Source organism: Diabrotica virgifera, chromosome 1 (assembly GCF_917563875.1).
Source record: "Diabrotica virgifera virgifera chromosome 1, PGI_DIABVI_V3a".
In the NCBI taxonomy this organism is placed as follows: domain Eukaryota; kingdom Metazoa; phylum Arthropoda; class Insecta; order Coleoptera; family Chrysomelidae; genus Diabrotica; species Diabrotica virgifera.
In genome coordinates, this window is record NC_065443.1 from 44,476,752 (window position 1) to 44,500,227 (window position 23,476).

At 32.4% G+C, this 23,476-nt stretch overlaps 1 protein-coding gene across 1 annotated transcript in view; it reads right to left on the minus strand.

The window, feature by feature from the left end:
* Positions 1–23,476, minus strand: part of LOC114327540 (paired box protein Pax-6-like) — a 242,049-nt gene that overhangs the window by 179,910 nt on the left and 38,663 nt on the right. The window contains exon 2 of the mRNA XM_028276209.2: positions 10,110–10,352. Coding sequence (XP_028132010.1) covers positions 10,110–10,352 — 243 coding nt within the window. The remainder of the gene's footprint in view (positions 1–10,109; positions 10,353–23,476) is intronic.

Below are 23,476 nucleotides of genomic sequence, written 5' to 3' on the forward strand. Positions count from 1 at the left end.
TTCGTTTTTTTAAGGGTTTTGGTTAATTTTTTGGTTCTTTTGGATGTTTTTATTTCATCTTTACCATTTGCCTTTAATTTACTTATAGTTTATCCTTTAAAATTCTTCCTTCCTCTAAATTTCCCTTAAATCTTAAAAGCATGTATGTACATATCTAGATATAATAAGTAGATAGGTATATATTTTGTTAACAGCTATTTTAAATGGGAAATAAGCCACATTTTAATAAAAAAAAATAATTTTATTAACGTTTCGACGCCCAAAAATTTTTTTTAGTTAAATTGTGGCTTATTTCCCATTTAGAATAGTTGATTATAAAAATGCCACAAGGAAATAGCTACAGAACAACATCTCTTTTGTTCTATAATATTTCATAGTGTATATTTCTACACTTTAATCTCCAACTTATGTTCTTTCTTGATATTTTCTATAACTTTTAGTAGCATTTAATCATTAATTTCTTAATTTTCTGCACAACAATAGTCATAATTACTAAGTAATTTAAGATTTTATCGTTTATGATTATGAACCTTTCCTTTTGGTGTATTGTATCCTACATCATCTCCTTTTTATCTCTTATTTTCCTTTGATCTAATATTCTTTCATTTCTCCAATTATCTCATTTATGCGTTGTACATAATCTGTGTTTTCTCTAATATTATAGTTGACGCATTTTATCTCGACTTTAATTTTTTTTTGTTATTTCTGCTAAGGTGTCTTTAATATCCTTTCTTTTTTAATTCCTCAAAAAATATCTTGTTTTCACAAATATGCAATGCAAGCTAAAAAAGATAGTAAATATACCTATCAGGTACCTACTTAAGTTACATACTTGTTTTGCGAATAACATTATTGTTATTTTACCTCTCCTCATTCTCATTATCTTTTATTTTCTACGACTTTTATTAATTCGGATTCCACTATTTTTCGTTCTGATTGAAATTTATTAGGTTAAATAACTTAAACTGTTTCTATCTTAAGATTTCTATCTTCGTCTTTTTCTTCTTTTATATTGCCTTCAGTAAGTTGTCGCTCTATCGTTTTTCGTGGTCTTCCCACTGATCGACTTCTTATTGGATCGTATCTAGCGTCTTTACTACTTTATTTGTTGTCATTAAGCTTATATGATCGCTAACTTCTACTTTTCATTTCTTATCCAGTCCTTAATGTCTTCTAGCACTGTCCAATAGAGCCTTACCATCAACAGGGACGCGCCGTCCATATGGGCAAGGTCGTGCGGCGCACGACGGCGCCAAGGCGTTAAAGGCGCCCTTTGAGTCGGCAAAGTTAAATAAATATCCAATTCAAAACTAAATATTTTTTTAAGCTTAAAAAACAAAAAATAAACATAAAAAAACAAAAATTTTTCTACTAATACCAATGGTGAAATTTTATTATCCACCAATATTTATCGGCACCGGTGGTGAAATAATGTTGTTTTTACTACCTACTTACTTGTCTTCTCTATTGGTTACTATATTCTATTGAGAAAGACTGCCTCGGACGTAGATGCGAAATTCGAAAATGGAGAAACCTTACGTCCACGAAGAATAAAAAACAATTTTCCTATGAAAGTGAAGATCTTCTTCTTCTTAACGTGCCCTATCAAGTCCCCTTGACGTTGGCGATTAACATGGCGAAACTGTCTCTGTCTCGAGCTATTCTAAATAGGTGTTCTGCTTTCTTTATTCCTGTCCACTCCCGGATATTCTTCAACCAAGAGGCCTGCTTTCTACCAATTCCTCTGCGTCCTTCGATTTTACCCATCATAATAAGTTGAAGAATATTATACCGGTCTCCCCTTACTACGTGTCCAAAATAGGCCATCTTTCTATATTTGATGTTATCAAGCAGCTCGCGGGTAGCATTTGCTCTCTTAAGGACTGCCACATTTGTCAGCATAGCCGTCCATGGTATTTTTAGAATACGTCTGTGCAGCCACATTTCAAAGGCCTCCAAACGGTTAATGGTGGATATTTTTAATGTCCATGCTTCGACACCATACAAGAGGACTGACCAAATGTAGCATTTAATCATGCGCTTTCGAAGTTGAAGTTGCAAGGTATCATTACAGAAGAATGACCTCATTTTTAAAAATGTCGTGCGGGCTATCTCGATTCTACATTTTATCTCTTTATCTGGATCTAGTTGTTCAGTAATATGGCAACCAAGATATTTAAAACTGGGTACTCTTTGAATCATATGACCATCAACATATAACCGTGAATCTTGATGGGCCAAACGGCTAAATACCATGTACTTTGTTTTTGAACAGTTTATATTTAGGCCAAACTCTCTTCCCACTCTGTCAATGGCATTTAAGAGGTGTTGTAATCCATTCATATCATCACTTAAAATAACTGTATCGTCTGCATATCTGATTGTATTTATCAGAATTCCATTAACCTTCACACCCCATTCCAAATTATGCAGCGCTTCCTTAAATATTCTATCTGAATACAAATTGAACAACAGTGGGGACAGTATACAACCCTGTCTGACGCCTCTTTGTATTTTGCATATTTCTGTTGGTTTTCCATTTATGCAAGCTGTCGCTGTTTGACGCCAGTATAATTTTTCTATGATTCGTACATCTTGACTATCAACTCCTTTATCCTTTAGTATTTTAATTAATTTGTGATGTTGTACTCGATCAAAGGCCTTCTCATAGTCAATAAATACAGCAAAGACGTCTTTCCTTTGATCTCGGCATTTCTGCAATAACACATTTAGTGCAAAGAGTGCGTCCCGGGTTCCCAGTCCATTTCTGAAGCCAAATTGTGTTTCATTCTGGTCTTCTTCACATTTATCTCTGATTCTACTGTGGATGATACGTAGAAAGATTTTCAAGGTGTGGCTCATAAGGCTTATCATTCTATAGTCGCTACAGTTTTTCGGACGTTGTTTTTTTGGTAGGGTTATGAATTCGGACTTTAACCAATCTTCAGGGATATCACCAGTCGAATAAACATCATTGAAAAGTTTAACTAGTATTCCAATGTTTTCCTCATTTATGAGCTTCAACATTTCTGTAGGTATGTTGTCGGGACCAACGGCTTTCTTGTTTTTTGCCAATTTTATAGCATGTTGTATTTCTGATTTTAGTATTTCTGGTCCTTCACTTTCATCTAAAGTGTCCAGTTCTTCGGGTCTATCATCATTATACAGTTCATTTATATAATTATACCAGGTAGTTCGGATTTCGTGTTCGTCTATTATCATTTTTCCCGACGAATCGGTTATAGTATGTGGAGTTTTCTTATAATAAAGACCAGCTACTTCTCTAACTCTAAAGTGAAGATCAGCCAATTGAAAACCAATAATTAAAATCTTTAAATCTCTTTTATCCGTAAATGAGAGGTTTGAGCTGTTGTCCTCTCATGCCAATGTTTTCAAATTTTTGTGGAATACTGAGGATTTCGGCAAGTATTCTGATGAAGATCAATTTAATTTTTGTAAAAAACTTGAAGAAGCGTTAACTGACAAAAATCGAAACGAGAGAGACATAGACGAAACGGAATTTTTAACCGAACTACAATTTCTACAAATTTGCAACGGAAAGGTAGCATCTGTAGTAAAAACACTTAATTACAATACAAAAAATAACTTAGCCCACTCATTCTCACTATTGCGTTACGTATATTATTAACTATACCGATTTCTGTAGCTTCAGCCGAGAGATCATTTTCTAAACTAAAACTAATTAAGAATTACTTAAGGGCATAGGCGCAAAATGTCGCCTGTCAAAATGTTCAGTGTGTTTTAAGTGTATTAATTTTTTTCGAATCCTGAGAAAACTAATAAATATTTTTGAAAAATTTAAACGCAGAATGAATGATTACATTATTACTGAGGGCTGAAAGTCCCTGAAAATTTCTGTAATGTTTATTTTAATAAGTTACAGGGGTGAAAATATAAGAGAAAATTTAGTGAGATTTTTAATTGCAAATATTTCATTCAAAAGAAGCTTTTTTTATTCTAAGGGACTTTCGGCTCTCATAATACTTATTATTTTTCTCAGGATTCGAAAAACATGAATACCTACATTTAAAACCCATTGAAAATTTTGACAGGCGACATTTTGCACCTTTTCCCTTAAGATCTAGAATGGGTCAGGAGCGGATAGAAAATCTTGCTATTATTTCTATAGAATCGGAGTTTTTAAAAGGCCCGAATATTCAAAATATAATTAATGAATTTGCCAAAGGTTAAGCCAGCTAAGTTCAATTTCTATAAGAAATTTCCGTTGGTTTTCATCATAATAAGTGTACCTACTTGTTTAAAAAAAAAATCGCAATCTAAATATGTTTTATATTATGATCTTCAGTTTTTCAATAAGTTTAAGTAGTAATGTTATATAATTTTAACATAGTTTTTATTCTGTTCATATATTGCAATATATTATTTTTTATAAGTATTCTGTGTATTTATTGTTTCCTTAAAAAAATCTAGGTAGATGTAGAAGAAATTTCATAGTTTTCCACATTGAGATGTGAAGGAGTGATTGATATAGTATTTCTACCCTGATAATTTTGGTAAAGGCGCTTATCAATATTTCGCACTACGGCGCCGAAGTTACTTGGCGCGTCCCTGACCGTCGATGTTTTTTCTAAGAGTTTTATCTCTTACTGTTTCTATTAGCTGTTTCCTATTTCTTTTTGTCCTCCCTGTGTCAGGTCGTGTTTCTGCCGGGTATGCCATTATTGGTCTGAAGACTGTGCTGTTCATTCTGCCTTTTATTTGTTTCCCGAATTTTTTTCCTTCGTAGCCGCAGGCAACCTGCGGCTCTGTTTGCTTTATTAAATTGATCTTCCACTTCCATTTCCAGCTTTTTGCAGCTAGATTGTGTGATTCTTAGATGTTTAAACTCTATCACTTATTCTGTTATCTAACCTTACAACTCTAATTTAAATCTAACTAGATTTCCTGTTGTAACAATGCACTCTGTCTTTTGTGGGGAAATTATTCACTGTGAGAGATTAGTATTGTATTACGTCGTCTGTAAAGCAGATTATTTTAAGTCGTTTTTATCTTATTTTTCAATTCTTTTTCAGATCTAACTTCCTATCTATTCATTGCAATTTAAAATCATTATTGGCAATTATGGGAAAATAATTGCAATCTGCGGGATGGTCTCCAAACTATGTTAAGTTTAAGTTCTGAAGAAAGCCTTCCTTAATAGGATAAGTTAATTTGAATTATTAAATGCTTGTCAATTTATAAAATGGGCAGACTTATTTTTTTAAATAGGTTGGTTTAAAAGGGTATGGCCGCTTTTTAGATCATACGTTCCTTCAATTTATCAATAAATCTCAAACGAAATATAGTACTTTATAGTAGGGGAGGAAAGTATGCTAAATTTGCAGTTACTCGAGCGTTATGGGGACCTATTGGGTTGTGAAGATTAGGTCCTAAAACAAAAAAAAGTCAAGTAAAGTGTTCCATTTAAGAGGGGAACCAACAATTTGTTATTTTTAATCAAAAGTTATTTATTTTTACGTAAGGAATCCAAACCTCCGATAAAAAATGGGGGCTCCTATTTAATATTTTAAAGTAACCCCCACCCCACCTCCGTTTGGAGTGGTGTTTAGTATCACTCGATAGATTTTTAAAAAAATATTAAACACGTATTTTTTAGTTTTTCGATCTGATGATTACTTCTCGAAATATTCGCTTTTTTCTTGTGAAACTTTGTGACTCGCTCTTTTCCAAACCGTCTGATTTTGGAAATATACACTGTTCTGCACAGGCCCGGCCCTAGGGATTTTGCCGCCCTGGGCAAGATCGGCAACTACCGCCCCCCTTGGTAGACTCATGAGATGCCATATTACCACAGAACAAAGGAAAATAAAATTACGGATTTGATTTCCCAAACAGCTTGCCTCATGAGCAACTGTTTATCGTTGTTTTTATTGACGGTGATTTCTACAAGAGCATCGTAGATTTCTTCAATTTAGTATCTGATCGGGGTAACTGCATCAATCTACTTTGCCATCTAGATAGTTTCGTAGTTTGTAGTTTCGTTGAAACCACAAAAGTTCCAATGTCAGGGTCAGGCTAGAAATATGATTTCAACGATGAATAGTTGTTGCAAAAAGTTGTCAATTTTTGTCACTAAGGAAATGAAAGAAACTGCAAAACAGCATCGAAATGAAAGAAAGAAACAGCATCGTTCACGAGTAAGTCGAGTGAATGGCTAGAACATGGGATAAAAAATGCTCTAGGATTCATTTTCAAAATTCTGTTTTAAACTCCCAAGTTCTTCCCTTTCATATTTGCCCCATTATCATACCCTTGTTTTCTCATATCTTCAAAACGTATTCCCAGTTCATTCAGTTTTTGCAAAATAACTTCTGTAATTCCAAGCCAGTGGTTTCCAGTACAGGCACAAATGCAAGAAAATGTTCTGCAATTTTAACACTTTGTGAACAGGAACCTAAATTGATAAAACAATAGTCATCTGTTCCACCCCAGAAATATCAGGTGTACAATATAAAATTATGTTATAATACTGTTCTGATTTTAAAAAGTTTAAAATTTTATTTTTGAAGGAGCTACATAATTTCGTTTTGAATACGTTTTCCCAAGTAGTAGCTTGTTACTACCATTCGTTGTTCTCCTAACGTGCCCTCGTAAAACATAATCAGTTTTTCCAAAGAACTCAACAAGTTTTAAAAATTTACCATTGTTTTGATGAAACAGTTTATCAGAATCGCCCCTCAATTAAGACATTGTTGCGTTAAGAACTGTATTATTGATATGAGTCGTTTTATTACATTTTTCCAATGACAAGTGTCTGAATTTAGAACTTTTTGTGTTTCTTCGTCTATGGTTTGGCCCGATTCTAGTCTAATTGTTTGTTCTACCCACTGTCGCTGTGACTGTAGATGAGCTGGAGACTTAGCGTGACTGAACAAAGCTTCAGCCATATATTTTAAAATAATTATCCATTTTCAGTAAATTTAATTTTGACATTAGAAAATATTTTACAGAAAAAACAATACATACACAGAATTGTTTGTCAGAATAAATTAACGACTTTCTCTCAACATTTTCACCACTGCACATTTTGTAACTGTAGTAGTTAGTTGTAAATCTATGATATGTTATGATCTGTTATATGTTAATCTATGATTATTATTTCTTAAATTTAAAAATTGGCTGTTCTCTAAAATTTGCCGCCTCTAACTTTGCCGCCCTGGGCAGCCGCCCAGTTCGCCCACCCCTGGGGCCGGGTCTGGTTCTGCATGTAGGTATGTACTTAGCTTACCTTATCTTAATCTGACAATCTCGAGTTTTTCTAAGGATATATTTTTTTTTCGGACCCTCCTTAACGAACTCCCCTGTATTAAGATCTAATATATGGTAGTGGTGAATTTAAAGGGTACAAGGTTTCTCCCTATGTCATAATCTAACGCGCTCGAGTAACTGCAACTGCAAAAATCCTCGCTTCGGCTCCCCTACCATTAGTAATTTAGGAGACAAATGAAATTTAATCTTAAACTAAAAACTATGGAATTTAAAAAACCGAAGACATCTGTTACTCCCACGAAAAAAGTTACATTGTCATTACAAGTTTATCAAGATCGAAGGAATGCTTAAAAGGTGTTCGAAAAATCAGCATAACTGAACGCACCGCGTCGGCCGATAAAAATCATTTCGAAGCAATAATCATACCAAAACTGGTCGGTGGCTAAAATATCACCAAAACGATGGGTTTTGTTATCCAAAGGGCAAAAACGTCCGACCATAAATTCAAACTTAATTGTTGGTGAAAACCAACCACGATTTATAAGGTCTGGTTATGAGAATTTATGACTTTAATTCTTAATAAATGATAGGATTTGAATGTAATCCAAAGATTTGTTATAGGTTTTAATTGCATATCGAGGAGCTCGATTAAGATCTTCGTTTTTTACGGGTGCTCCTCGATAACCATCGACTTTTTAATCACTGACATTAAGCGAGCGAGAATTATTCTTCTCAAAGTGGTAATTAGATGAAGTTCGAGCTACTCGACAGTAGGTATTCGTTTCTTCTTTTTTTCTAGCGCAATCGTTCATGCAAATGAATTATTATGAAATGTTCTATTTGGACAGGAAGACACTAGCTGTAGAACTATATTTTCAACTGGATTATTGTGTAATTATAAATGATCTGTATGAACGACTTCCTCCTTTGAACTGTCGCTTATTTTCCTTTTAAAAAACTAGATTGTGAGATTCTCTTTTCTCATGTAGCTTTTGAAGCTTCTTTTAGCATAAGAGAATTGTGTGCCTATAAAGCCATTTTATAGACGTTTCTCAAATCGGAAGCCGTTTTTCAAACTAGATTGCCTGGAAAACTTGAATTGAATGAGATGGAAGTAAGAAAACTAAACTGAAAAGAGACAGGTAGAAACTGGGATGTCAATAAAATAGAGAATTTTATAAAATACTTTATAGAATAGAGAAACACGAAAGAAGAACGATAGAGGGACGAATAAAAATAAAGTGAAAATATTAATAAGAGCAGCAAATCGACCAAATTACTTGTGAGATGACTCGAATGATAGTGTTGGAAATAAGGGCATAGGCGCAAAATGTCGCCTGTCAAAAAGTTTAATGTGTTTTCAATGTATGTATTTTTTTCGAATCCTGAGAAAACTAATAAATATTTTTGAAAAATTTAAATGCAGAATGAAAGATTACCTTATTACTGAGGGCTGAAAGTCCCTGAAAACTTCTATAATGTTTATTTTAATAAGTTACAGGGGTAAAGTAAAAGAAAAAATTGAGTGTGACATTTAATTGCAAATATTTCATTCAAAAGAAACTTTATATTTCATTCTGCGTTTCAATTTTTTAAAAATACTTAGATATTAATTTTTTCGGGATTCAAAAAAATGAATACATTTAAAACACATTGAAAATTTTGACAAGCGACATTTTGCGCCTTTTCGCTTAGAATAATACACGGGGTTGACAGTAACGAGTAATGACGTAGGTGTTCTTGATATCTGTTTTTATTGCTCTGGTGGATTATCAATATTTAATAAGATAACGCTAATTATGGTTTTTACTAACGTTGTGAAGTCGATTCCACGTGTACCATACGCGAACTTAAAGAGGTGATTCAAACCTTCTTAACGACCGCACAAAATATGGGCCTTTGAAAATAAATGAGCAAACAATCAAAGCGTTGGAAACGATCACAATACTAGAGATAGAGACAGATACGTCGAACAAAATTTTAGCATATTTAGATCAATACAATTTTGAGGTAGTAGCAAGTTTGTCTATCAGATCAAGCGGTAATGATACATCTGAAGAAGTCAAACGAAGGATACTGCTAGCGAACAAATATGATTTAGGCTAAAGAAGTAGCTAAAAAATAGACATTTAAGCAAAAAAATAAGCTAACAATACATAAAAAGCTCATACTACCAGTGCTGATATATGGGTCAGAAACAAGGATTTCTAAAGAAAGATACTAAAAAGAAATATGAGCACAATCTGTGAGAAATAGGAGTAGAGGTAGAAACAGACTCAGATGGAGAGATTGTGTGACGAAGAAGCAAGTAAGATCGGCGCAGTAAACTTTCGACGATTGGAGATGAACATAAACGATTGGCGAAATATACTAGGAAAAATCAAGACTCTATTACGGCTATTATAGTACCGATGGTGATGATGATGCGTTATCTAGAATGCATATAAAGTTTCAGATAGTAACAGACAAAGCAATGAGTAAATTAGTAAAAATTATAATTACTATTACTCAGAACGGGACATAAAAGGTATCAACTAAATATCATACATGAGATATAAAAAAATTGGTAAAACATCAAGTAAACAGAAACAGATGGGAATAATACATCATAGTGCTATTATTTCACGATGACTGTAAGAAACTATAGAAATAATCAAGTATGTTTAAATATTTTTACCGGTTTATGAATTTTTGAAATTTCAACAGAATTTCTGAAAATGAAATATTGCCAGCTGATGGATTCTCAGTTTTGAGACTTATTTAGATTAATTGTATAATAATTTAAATATTCCATGCTTTTTAACATGGAACATAAAATATGTTATTATTAAAATTGTCTCATTACAATATAAACTTACCCAGCAGCTTCGTCACTGCTCCCTGTTGCGTGAGCATATGCTGAGCTAAATCGTAGTGCCTTAGTCCGAACCTGGATAATTCCAGGAACCGTTGTTGAGATACTAAAGATGCTAAGGGATGACCAGGAGTCGCTGCGCTATTACCGTACAACTCCCGAAGAGCAGCAGGACCGAGGGACGTCGGTATTGATGCCGACGATGGGGCAGATACTGAACTAGGGATAGCGGCAGACGATGATGACACTGAAATAAATAAGCTCATTAGCACTCCTTAATTCTAATCAGATTGCCATTAATATAGGCCTGGATCCCGCGTACCAAAAAAAGAGTTGATTAATAGCAAGCTGAAAATTTGTTAATAGCTTAACGGTGTCTAGTCGGACAAACTTTGATGTACGGGAACACTGGAACAGGGAAGTTTTAATTGTGGAACAGTTTAAATATTTGAAATATCAGATTACGAAAACGTCCCATGTATTTTTGTTACCCTTTCATTAAGCTCTTATGCGAAAATCAGACTGCTATTACTAACCAACATGATTCCTGTCATTTGACATGTTCTTCGTGTTCCACTCATTAAAATGCCCAGTTGGTGATAAGCAACAGACTGATTTTTGCATGAGAGTTTAATGAAATGGTAACAAATCAACTGGAAGTTTTGCCCGACAAAATACATGGAACGTTTTCGTAGTCTGACGCTCCAAATTTTTAACCTGTTCCACAGTTAAAACTTCCCCTGTTCCAGTGTTTCCATACATCAAAGTTTGTCCGACTAGACACCGTTAAGTTAAGCTATTAACAAATTTTCAGGTTGCTATTAATCAACTTGTTTTTGGTACGCGTGTTATAGGTCTATTATTCTAATAATTATTTCTTGGCATGCTACCATTTTTTCGATAAAGACGTCTGTGTTAAAGCTGACATTTAGTCATTAAATTATCCTCGAATGAAGAAGCCCTCAGATTTCAAATAAAAAATAGTGACCTTTTGACGTCTTAAATTTATATTGAAATTTCGGATGTGTTTCTCAAAAAAAAATTGTAAAAAATAAAAAAAATCATCTTCCTGCTGTGTCTATCAGTGACGAATGCTAACAATCATCATGACAACCTTTATCTTATCTGCAGCAGCATGGAAAAGCTGCACAGATGTTGTGTTGAACAAAGTTCTGAGATTCTTTAGCCATGATGTTTTTCTTCTTTTTTGGCAATTTAACAATTTAATTTAATGACAATTTACCTGTCTAGTAACAATATTATTACAGCGATATTGTTAAAGAATAAGGCTATATAGCCTTATATATAAGGCTAACAAGTGAGATATTTCAATATACCTAATAGTAAGTTTCACTCTACTTATAAAGCAGCTAACGTACCATCAAGTCTGAATCCCATACTCGACTGTCCAACCCAACATGATGGAATAAAAATGAGAACTAGCATTAACATTGTGCACATCTGTCACCGAATTGAATGCTTTTCAAATCATAGATAGTAAATAGCAAATACTCTAAAAAATACATAAGTTTCTAATAAACTTTAGTTAGTTAGAACATAGGCGCGGATCGCTTAGATCGTGAGTTTAAACCTCACCCGGTGTCAGCTGTTTAGATATTTATTAATTTGGTTGGTCATTACTATATGGCTATGATATTCAAGCTTAAAATGTACCTACTCTGTTACGTTGTTCTAAGATATGTAATAGGCTACTGGGCAACTGCGAGACTTGCAAGACTCTTGCTGCAAGACCAAGACCAAGACCAAGACCAAGACCGAGAGCGCAATACCAAGACCAAGACCTGGTGTACTGGCGCAAGACCGAGACCAAGACTGTCTAAGTCTCGTCTTGGTCTTGCATTTGGGCAACACTACCTATGGTTATATCTCCATACCTGATGTTGTTTAGCCGGAACCGTTTTATTAGAATACCCTATTCAGTTGCGTGCAAAGCTTCTATAAATATTCTTTCAGAGTATAGATTGAAGATTAGAAGGGACAAAATACAGCTTTGCCTTACTCTACGCATGATTTTCACATATTTGGTGTGTTCACCTTTAAGTCTGATGTTTGCAGTATGATTCCAGTAAAGATTTTCAATTATTTTCAGATCTTTGTTGCTACTTCCTGCTTCAATTACTATTTGCATCATTTTGAAGTGCTGTAATCTGGCGGAGGTAAATTCCTCACCAACCAGTATAACCATATAATCCGACAGGTATTTTCCTCACCAAATTTAAGGGTTGCTATTAATCCGGTAGGTATTTTCCTCACCAACTCACTGAGGTATGTATATAATAAAATAAAAATGTAAATGTAAGTAATTTAAGAATGCTTATTATGAAAGCATCCGAAATCCGAATACAAGACATTAATTTCCTTATACATTATAATAATAGTTTATACCTAGGTATGCATTAGTGGAATAGAAATATTCCGAACATCGTTCATAACGGCGTAATTATGCTTGGGTTTGCAGTTTACCTTATTCGCTATCGACACTCACTTCATCTTTCCTCATTAGAGGTCGCTAAAGGCATGCGTTGGTATAATATTTTAATATATTTTCCAGCCAGTCGGGGTGAATTTTGATTCAGTTCAGTCATCAGCAAGGACCGGATTAAATGCAATCTGCATTTTTTGCATATTTTTGCATTTTTTTTTTGATAAATTAGAAAATGTTGCATTTTTCAAACATTTTAAACATTTTGCATTCTTTCTTGATACACCGAGAGAAAAAAATTCTTGACATAAAAAAACTTTATTAATATTTAAGAAAGATCCACTTGGCATATTGCCTAAGAAATATATCTTTGTATGTAAGATATAATTTTCTAAAATATTTCAAATAAATTTTAATTAACGTAAAGAAATATATCTTAAACATGATTGAACTATCACTTTCTTGCAAACTGCAAACCCATTTGTCAGAAAGAAATTATACTTGTCATAAGAATATATTTTCTTGGCATTACAAAACTCTTCTTTCTGAGAAATAATATTTCTTAGTAAGGAATATTGATATCTTACCATTATTAATTAATGTATTTAATGTTAAGAAATATATTTAGCAGAAATAATTGTATATATTTAGAATTAAGTTACATTTCTTAAAAATAAAGTGATATTACATACGGCGAAATAAATCATTCTGTTAAGGTAAAATTTTTCTTTATTAGATAATAAAAACAGGATATAAAACTTTAGATATTAATACATACAAATAATTTGTACACTCTTAAACCACTGGCTTCTATACAATAATAAAAGGATGGAGAGGCAAATCGAACTTCCTTAATTTTTCCTTCTTTTTGTTAATAGCACTTTGTATATCAGCAATTACCTAAAACAAAACCGTTATGTAGAAAGAGTAAACTTTAAATTTTACAAGGATATAAGTATATACTTATTTTGACAAAAGGAAATACAAAAGAAGAACAAATACACGGGCCCACATAAAAACTATTAATTTTTTGGTATAAGAACGGTAGGTATCAGTAAAACAGTCTACAGTCCAAAAACATTTCTTGGCATTTCAATAAATAATAATCAATCATATTTAGTTCAAACATGGCTTTATTTATCCTAGCATCTTTGTTAATTTCTTTCTTTTTGTATATGAAATATTAATTATTTATCTGTATAATATTAAGTCACACAATAGACATTGTTTAGCTAAAACAAGAAGAAAAATACAACCAATGTAAAACACTGAAGCAGACATATATTGTAATTTTATTTATTTATATATTCCAAAAGATACAGCAAACCTAATCATTAAGAAATTTTATTACGGGAAAGTATTATTAGGTTACATCCTAAGTCATTTAATATATATTAACTAATTTACGGTTTTCGGCAATAAAAGTTCTTAACCGTTAAGGTGTTTCGTTTAGGCTAACTAATATTTCTTTATGAAAAATATAGCACACGCCATGTTTGATATAACCTTGAATTGTAGGATTGTATATAGAAGACGATACATTCAAGAAACATATTATAGTTTATACATAAGTATACACATTTTTATAAAGGAACTTACCTGTATACAGTTCTACCATTTATGGAAGCCCCTAGTTGGTTAATAGCTTCTTTCAATATTGTTCTGAAGCTTTATATTATGGATATTCTATTATTCTCTCCGAGATGGAAGTCGAAACGTCAATGAAATTCATTTTTTAAGTTAAATTGTGGCTTATTTCCCAGTTAGAATAAGATTCTTTCTTTCAGAGTTGTCCATCATTATAGATATCTAAAATGAATATAAAGATACTATTTATGATTCTTTTAGAACTACATATTTGGATATGCAACAATATTATTACAATATTATTATTACATCTTAAATTAGGTAATCAATTTACTTTTATATACCTATGTACGTACCTTCAAACTATCCCTTAGATTTTAAAGAAAACCAACAAATAACAAATCCAAAATCCATCTATGAAAAGGAACTAATGCCACGCACGCCATTTTATCTTGCCAAACACTGAGATTAAATCACAAATATATAGTGAATAATGGTTACTGCGCAATTCTTTTGTGGAAGAAAATCTCTTTGCAAGTAGCATTTCGGCATTAATGATAGTTATTATTTAATAACCACAGTTACTACAGAGGGTAATTCTGAAGAATTATTTCTTGTGGTCTAAAATATTTATTTGATTGCAAGAAAATTTATTGTTCACAAATATAAATATGGATTAACTTAACATATATATTTCTTATACTGCAAAATATGTGTAGTTTTCAATTTAAGAAACAAAAACAAAAAATAAAAATAAAAATAAACAGAAATAAAATGTAACAATTAATGCATTTCTTAGTATTGAAGAAATTATCTGTAAGAAATTATTGAGTTGTGTTTAAAAAACCAGTTTCTTTATATCTGAAGCGGTATGTTTAAGTTAATATGATATGGTAACTTTTAAGAAAGATAGCTCAAAGAAATCAGTGTTTTAGGACAAAAGAAATTGTTCTCTCGGTGTAAATTCAGAAAAGTTGCATTAATTCGATATTTTAAATCTCAAAGGTTCACTTTCACTTCCAATTAAAAAACTAACAGTCGTAAATTAAATAACTGTGTATAATCCATTTCTTAAGAAAAATGTTTAAATCAGGTCGGTAGGACAACAATTAGTTGACATAGGTTGTAAAAACCTGTTTCCTCTTTGTAGGGGGATAAGCAGGTACAGAAATTTAGATTTTAATATTTGTTTATAAAAGCTGAAGTTCATTTCGTGTTTTGATTTGCAGTGCGTTGTTGCGTATTATTTTTGACATATAGTTTAAATTGACTAACGAATAATTTTTTCGCCAAAATGCGGAAAGTGACAAGTATTAAACATTTATGGATAAAGGCGCATCCAGAGCTTTCATGGGACGGAGGTAATTTATTTTGCTCAGCGTGCACAAAAATTGTAAGTACCTACCTATTACCTACCATTATACTAATTTAATTTATAATGCCTAATAGTCCAAAAGATTATTAATGTTGCATTTTAATATTGCATTTTTCATAAAGGCTCTTGCATATTTTTCACAAATCAATTGCATTAAAATGCGCATTTTTTACATTTTTTTGGTGCATTTTTTCCGGTCCTTGGTCATCAGTATCCTTACGAGCCTCTCTGGTAACGGATAGACCTAGAAACACGTGTCAGAGGATGGTAAGAGACTCGAATCTAAACGCAAGCGGCTATGTTTATTTTTATTTTACCCTCTACTATGCTGGCTATATTTCCCTCTACTCTACTCTGCATACTAATTTACTATTTATGATTTTCCTGTACTCCTTTTTTATGTCCGGTGCGCGCAAAAGAAAAAAATTCGAAGAATTAATTTCTTGAATATCCAGATGGAATTACATTGGAAAAACTAAGAAATCATTTAGTAATGACGTAGCTATAAATATTTTTTTATAAAATATGCATAGTATCTAATTCAACCAATAAATAAGTAAACCTAATTAGCTTTGTTCAACATAACCAGAATTTGTTATTCGACCTTCTATAATTAGTAAAAATCAATTTGGACCACTCCCATATTGATCAATTAAATAAAAATTAAATTAAAATCTATCGATAAAAGAAAGCGACTGCTTGATTGCCGCATTTAAAACGCCATATTTCATAAACTCGTTTCTGCGGGGTTTGTTCTCACTTGATGCGAGTATTATTATTCAGCGCAGGACATATTCCTGAGAAAAAATATTCGAGCAGGTCAGCAAATGCCAGGTTGTGTCAGTAAGTCAATTAGAACATATTTAAAAGGTAAATGATCGTTAGATGGTGGTTCTGGCACTTTCCTTTCCTCCATAATGTCCATATACGTTTAATGTCCTTCATTACAAAGAATGTTTCTTTATAATTTACAGTTTTATTGCTCTTTGTTTTAAATATATTGTCAGTACAGTCTAGTTCAACAGAATATACAAGAATATGTTAGACTAAGTTGGTACACAGTTAAACAAATGAGGCGTTCTTTGCAGTGGTGGCCCGTGAGGTAGTGCCTTAGAGCCATGGCACTACCTTGCTAACTATCCATAAACATATTTTTTATCTTCAAAACTTTTTAATTCCTATTAATTTTTTTGTGTGTATTTCTTTTGATCTTCATAAATTATATAAAATATGGCAACTATGGGCGCAATACAATCCCTGCCGACAGCGGAGAGTATTCGACAGGAGAATCTCCTTCGCGCCGAAGTCAGTACTGGCACGAGTAAAGAGAGAAAGATTTTACGAGCATTATATGTAAGTGACAGAGAAAGAGCTATATTGGACTATTAGTATACCTTAACATTAGAATCTCTGTGCCAGGCACGAGGGTATGAAGCCAGGTGAGCCAGGTCTATTTATTTTGAGTTTCTTTACGTGCTGGTTTGTCGCTTTTATTATGTATATTTTCTGTTAAAAAGTTTTTGTATTTATAATTAAACTTTTGGTGCATCATGATCGTGGGTATTTTGATAATATTTTGATTATTTCTTAAGTTTAATTTATAAATTGACAATAAAGATTAGTATTTTAAAGATTTTTTTGGTGGTTTTTCGCTAGAAAAAAAAAACTACAAATGTTATAAGGTGTTGTGGAGCTTTCGAGTTAGCTTTAAGAGGTCACGACGAAAAAGAAAATTCAGAAAATAGAGGCATATTTAAGGAGCTGGTCAATTTTAGCGCCGAATTAGACAACGACTTAAAGGTTCATATTATTTAAAGTACCAGATCTTTCAAAGGTCTACCTTCTCCGGACATTTAGTCGCTTCTAATTTATTTATGTCGGAGAAGTTTTCTGCTTATAAGCATCAGTTCTCCGAATCATTTCTTAATGAACCATGGAGACAATTTTAATTTTTAAGCAAAACTCGGTTTAAAACTGAATTAGAAGTAGGTACTGTATTAGCGAGACGAATTAAGTACTACCTCTGGGGCTGTTTCGCTATCGGTTTTATTGTAGAGGGAAGGTTCAAAAAGCACATTTGAAGAAACTATTAAACTTTTAAGTATTTTAGTTACCATTCCTATATCAACATCTGAAGCAGACCGCTGTTTTTCAATGTTTACATCGAAACCTAGTGCTTTAGGTATGCTATCTGCAGAAAAGCATTTTGTAAATTGTATTGATAATTTTAATTATAAAGTCATTGAAAACTTTGCAACCAAAAAATAGAAGAATGAACTTCATATATCGTAAACTTTAAAAGTGACATTACAAAAATTTGTGCATGTGTGTGAATAATGAAATAGTATTATTTTTATAAATTGGTAAATAGAGACTAAATCGTAATAACAAATTTTCAAGCACTATCAGCAGTAAATGCTGGTGGTAGGTTAAGAGGTTTTTAATATTAATTAATTTACGGAACTGTTTTGATCAATGTTGGACAATTGCTTGGCACCTCAGATCAATAAACTTAAGATATGTACATAAGATAAAAGTATCCGCGCATATTTTTTTTAGTTTTTGTTGTCAGTATACCTTTTTTTGACAATATCGTGAATCCGTCACTAAAAATTTTGGCGGCTGCCCGAGTTGTGGCACTACCTTCTTAAAGTGGTACGAGCCGCCACTGGTTCTTTGCAAAAACCCCAGTTGTCATTTTTTTTCGGAAATGGACTTATGCCATCTATGGATTGAAGGACTAATTACCTACGTTCCTTGCGTAAGAAACTTCCATTAAAATCACAGTATTCCAAAATATAAGCGACAAAAATAAACCCCATATGACAAGCGCAATTCCCTTCAAAACCATAGTTGTTAATGACTATTGGTGTTTTTGCGGGAAACTTTATCGCTTGGCTGTCAATAGGTTTTTATAGGTTAAAGTTCCTTCGAATAGTTGTGTTGTGTGATTTTATAAGTAAACACCATTTTTTATTTTATTTTTTTACTATAAATATCGTTTTTCCTATAAATTAATGAAAAATTCCTGCAAAAATCCCATATGTCAAATGAATAAATGTCCTTCATAAATAAACAAAAGGAAAAAATAATGTTATTTATATTGTAAACTGTGTGTAATCATCAAAATAATAAATCACTAATTTGAGAATTTCCGTAAACTTTAATACGGTTCAATTAAATAACTTTTTTTTAAATATCTCCAATGTTGTAAATAATGACAACTGGGGTTTTTGCAAAGAACGCCTCAATTGTAAATAAGCGAGCACCGTAGACCGTAGTTTTCTATTACTTACCTATTTAAATTTAAAGATTTTGTGTTTAGATTTTTGATTTATTTAACTAGCAATCAACTGTGGGAATCAACTTGTCTTCTTTTTCTTAAGGTACCGTCTTCTTCCATCATTATGATTATTTAAGCTTTGTTCACTGCTGCTGTAAAAAAGTGGTTAGACGAGCAGTTAAACCACTCTCTTACCGCATTTACACTCAGTCCTATTGGACAGAGAATTTTGCAGGAAAGTGGGTAGCGTGAATGTGTAAATAGCTCATTCGCGCTGCCCCTGCTCATGCTACTGCCATTGCACAGCGCTCCCCAAAAAGTCGGTTTTCGGGGTGGAACTCAAAGGACTGGTAGCGCAAGCGCGAGTGAGTATTCACATTCAACTAATCTCTCTCACTTTCCACCGGCAAAGCGGCAAGTAAGTAAGTGAGCAAGACGATGCTGTCGTCATATTCCATTCCTGAGAGTCGTTCGGTAAATAAGTTTAGAAGGCATTGGCGAGGAACTGATGTGAACACCTTACTCGCGTCGATATCGTATTTCCGGCAACGGCAGCAGCAGTGGCAATGGCTGAGTATAAATCCAGCAAGTGCCGGATATAAATCCGGCAAGTTTGAGCAGCCATGATGCAGAACTCAAGATTTCCTTTTTCTTGAATTTCCAACCTGAGGCACAATAATTTTCTGTTAGGATTTATTTCCTTAGATGAAAAGTGTTAATTTTTTGCCATTGCAGAGTAGACATTTGCCCCTTTTCGTTTAATACATAGGTAACCCATATTCGATACGCATTGTCCTGGGGTTGCAACGGACACATAAAAGTAGGATTTGTCGATTCATTTTTTCCAGTTTCTTTTGTAGTCGGTTTCAATCACCTTTACCAGCTGAAACATTAAATACCGAAGAATTGATCAGCATAAAAGAAAGAATAATATCAAACAGAAAAGAATAACATGAAGCATATGAAAAAACAACTAAATAATAACAGAATAAAACCGGAGAGAGTAATAGCAGGTTTATGGAAATAAGGAAGACGAAGTGATAGACCCATTAAAAACTGGATAGATTAAATAAAAAACGATACAAATTTAAGAACAACACAACGATTAAAAAAGAGAAAAGGGTAAAATAAAAGAGACTACTTACCTGAAAATCGTTTAGGGGGTATTTATACTAAGCATTTGCGGCTTGAAAAAGGTTTTTTTTATATAATTTTATTAAAAGAGCAGTTTTTCGTTCTTATTTTTTGTAACAGGCGCAACCTCTTCTGCAGCACCGCCCCTTTTCTACACGAAATTGTGGTATAATTAACTGTTTTAATTATCTGTGAAGTATCTGAATTAATTATCTCATGTTTCTATTGGTAAATATAAAAATAAAAGCCAATGTCGAAATACAATACAGCACAAGCTAAACTTAACTGTAATGACAACTGGTGCTCGATATATTTAATAAGTTCCACATGACCGCACAATATTTTTAAGTTGATCATGGCTGAGTAATTCGACATAAAGTTTTATTTAATATACCTATCGTGATGTCTAGCTTTTTGCCGTGAGCGGCGCAAATGACTATATACCCAATTATGATATTCATTTTTTGCAACGCCTCTAAACAGTTTAACGGGATTAAACTTTGATTAAGATAATAGGAAATCGGTTGGTACTATATAAAATCACTTTTTAGACAATGTTACTGTAAATGTTTTTTATTATTAATATTGCTCGATTACTTCTATCATCTTCGATTAATGTAGGTAACACTAGAAAAAGATGATATCTTCAAGATTTAGGTATTTACCGCGGTGTTAAGATTTATCAGTTGACATAACAATAATTTTAAAATTGTTCTGAAGCTATTTCTCTGTGGCATGTGGCATTTATATAATTGAGGGGGTTAGAAGTAGAAGGGTTTAAGTGCAGTTTTTTTAAATATGCTCGAAGTACATATTAGCATACTTAAATAGTATTATAACTTGGTGGTAAATGGATTCAAGCATATTTCGCCCTACAGTCACCATCTATTGCCGTTACATTTAATTTAATGAAAAAAATTGCAGTTTGCATTAGTAGTAAACGGGTTTATGTGCGCTTGATCCGTTTTACCACAAACCTATTTTTAGTATTCTGTAAAAACAAAAAAAAGTAAACGGTTTTAAGTGCGCTTGAACCATTTTACCACAAAAATATTTTTAGTATTCTGTAAAAACACATGTTAATACAGAACTAATTTAAAGTAAATACATTTACATACATTTTACATAGTTACATTTGTGACGAATTTTGAAGACAAATTAAGTACATATTATGCAACGTGCCAGTTGTAGTTACACTGTGGAGCTGGGATAAAAATGATTAGTAGAGAGCGGAATATATGCAAAGTGCATATAGATGCATATATTGCATATTTTCAGACAACAAACACAACATTGCATATTTAAGCTAAACACGATTTAGTTTGCATATTTTAAAAATAAATTATATAAAAGTTTAAAATTTTCCTCTCTTAGTTGGAATTTTATAACTTCGATATGAACGAGCTCGTTATTTATCTATCTATCGCTCATCTGGACTTTCCCATTACTACCTGAATTTAACAATTATGGGTGTTCCCAGAAAAATATTATTTTATTAGCGCAGCAAGTCGTAGGTACGTACCTACCTGCTTTTAAGGGTCTAATAATTATTTTGTCAGTTTCCGGCCAACATGTGTTTAAAGTAAACGTTGTATCGTATTTAGTGTTTTTGAAGTGATTGGTATATATTAAATTTAAATATGTCTACCATTCAAAAAAGTGCTTGGATAAAGTGTTTTCCCGAGTTAAAACTAAGTGGAGACAAAGTATTTTGCAAGGCCTGTTCCAAAATCGTAAGTTACATACATTTTCACATTTCATTTTTTAAATGAGGAACTGACAAACAAAAGGATCATGTCCCACAAAAGAAATTTTTCTGGAAAGAGTGTTTTTATTCGACAAATTCGCTTTTACTTCTATAAAGATGGACATAGAGAGAAGCATCAAAATACAAAAATCCATCAAATTGACGACAATTCCGCTTTTGTTCTTCAGCTTAAGTAACGTACTTTGTTCTTTAAGTAACGTACAAATTGCTAAAGAACTTATGTTCATAAAAGTTAATTTTAGTTTTTTACCAGATCTAATAAAGTCATTAGAACAAAGGAATTTACAATTACGTGATTCGGTTAATCTTGTTAACACTTTTTCTGCTCATTGTCAAAAAATTCTCGGAAATACAGGGATTACAATTAGAAATAAATTAAAAAATGTTTTAGAAAAAAATGAGGTCTTCGATTGTTTGAGGAAAGTTGTACGTAATTTTGAAGGCAACTTTTCTGAAGATCTTACTACTTAATATATTGTTTTATTTTTGAGTATTTTTAATATGCATTTGCATATTTAGACAAATTTAGAAAAAATACCTGCATATTTGTAGTAAAAGTAATCCATATATATGCGCATATTTTGGTAATGTTGTGTTGCATATATTCCGTTCTCTAATGATTAGTAATAGTTAACATCTGCACTTGAACCGTTTTACCAGTAAGATCTATCAACACCATGTACCGATTCAAGTACATTTGTTTAATAATTGAAAAAGGAAGGATATCTATATAGTAGGCGTAATAATATAGGTACCCTTATATTTTTATCTTTTTATATAGTACATTGTACACTATACATATTTTAGTTTAATGACTCCTAAAATTTATAAAACACAAACCACTTTGAAGCTGATTATCTCACAACTATCAAAACTGTACTTAAACCCTTTTATCTCTGACCCCCTCAGTTTACTATTCCAACTGGGAAATAAGTCACAATTTAACTTAAAAAATTATTTTATTGACGTTTCGACTTCCACCTCGGACGTCGTTATCAAAATACAAAATATTACTAAATTAAACAAAAATGTTTCAATTTCATTGAATCTGACTCATTTCTTTTGGCAATTCAGACATGTAGAGGGGTCGGCATAAGTCATGCAACAAATTTGCATTAAGATAAAAAATGCAGCGTCAAAATGAATTTATTCAAAATAATTACAAAAGTGATTCCAAAAATGATTACTGAAAAGTGTTCAAATTGATGCCCATCTTGAAAAAAATTTCAACTTGCTATCTGCTTTATTTTCAGTCCTGTAAAATTTGAAAAATTGCATATTTTTTTGGAAAAACTGGATTACAAAATTATTCTGCAAACTCTATATCTAAATTTACAATATTGTTTTATAGACAAGGCGGAAACGGCGGGTTCGTTGGGAAAAATATTCCCATGAGATATTTTTGCATAATCACATTCGTGAGACATCCCAGAACAAGGTTCAAGAAGTCGCCCACGAGAAAACTGGGCCAATTTTTTTTTAACAATTTTTTTTAATCAAATTGCAAAAATCAATATTTTGGCCCGGACTAATTTTTTTTAGGTTTTTTGGACCGTTCTGGACAAAAAAGGTCTCTTATAATTTTTCTCTAAAGTTGATCTTTTTCGAGTTATAAGCAAGTTAAAATTTGAAAAACGCGAAAATGGCCATTTTTAAGGCTTAATAACTCGGTCAAAAATTATTATTTTGAAAGTCAGAAAGTGACTAAATCAAAGTTTAAAGTCGCCGTTACATGATCCTGAAGAAATCTGTGTCATTAATTTACTACTAAGCTGTTATTT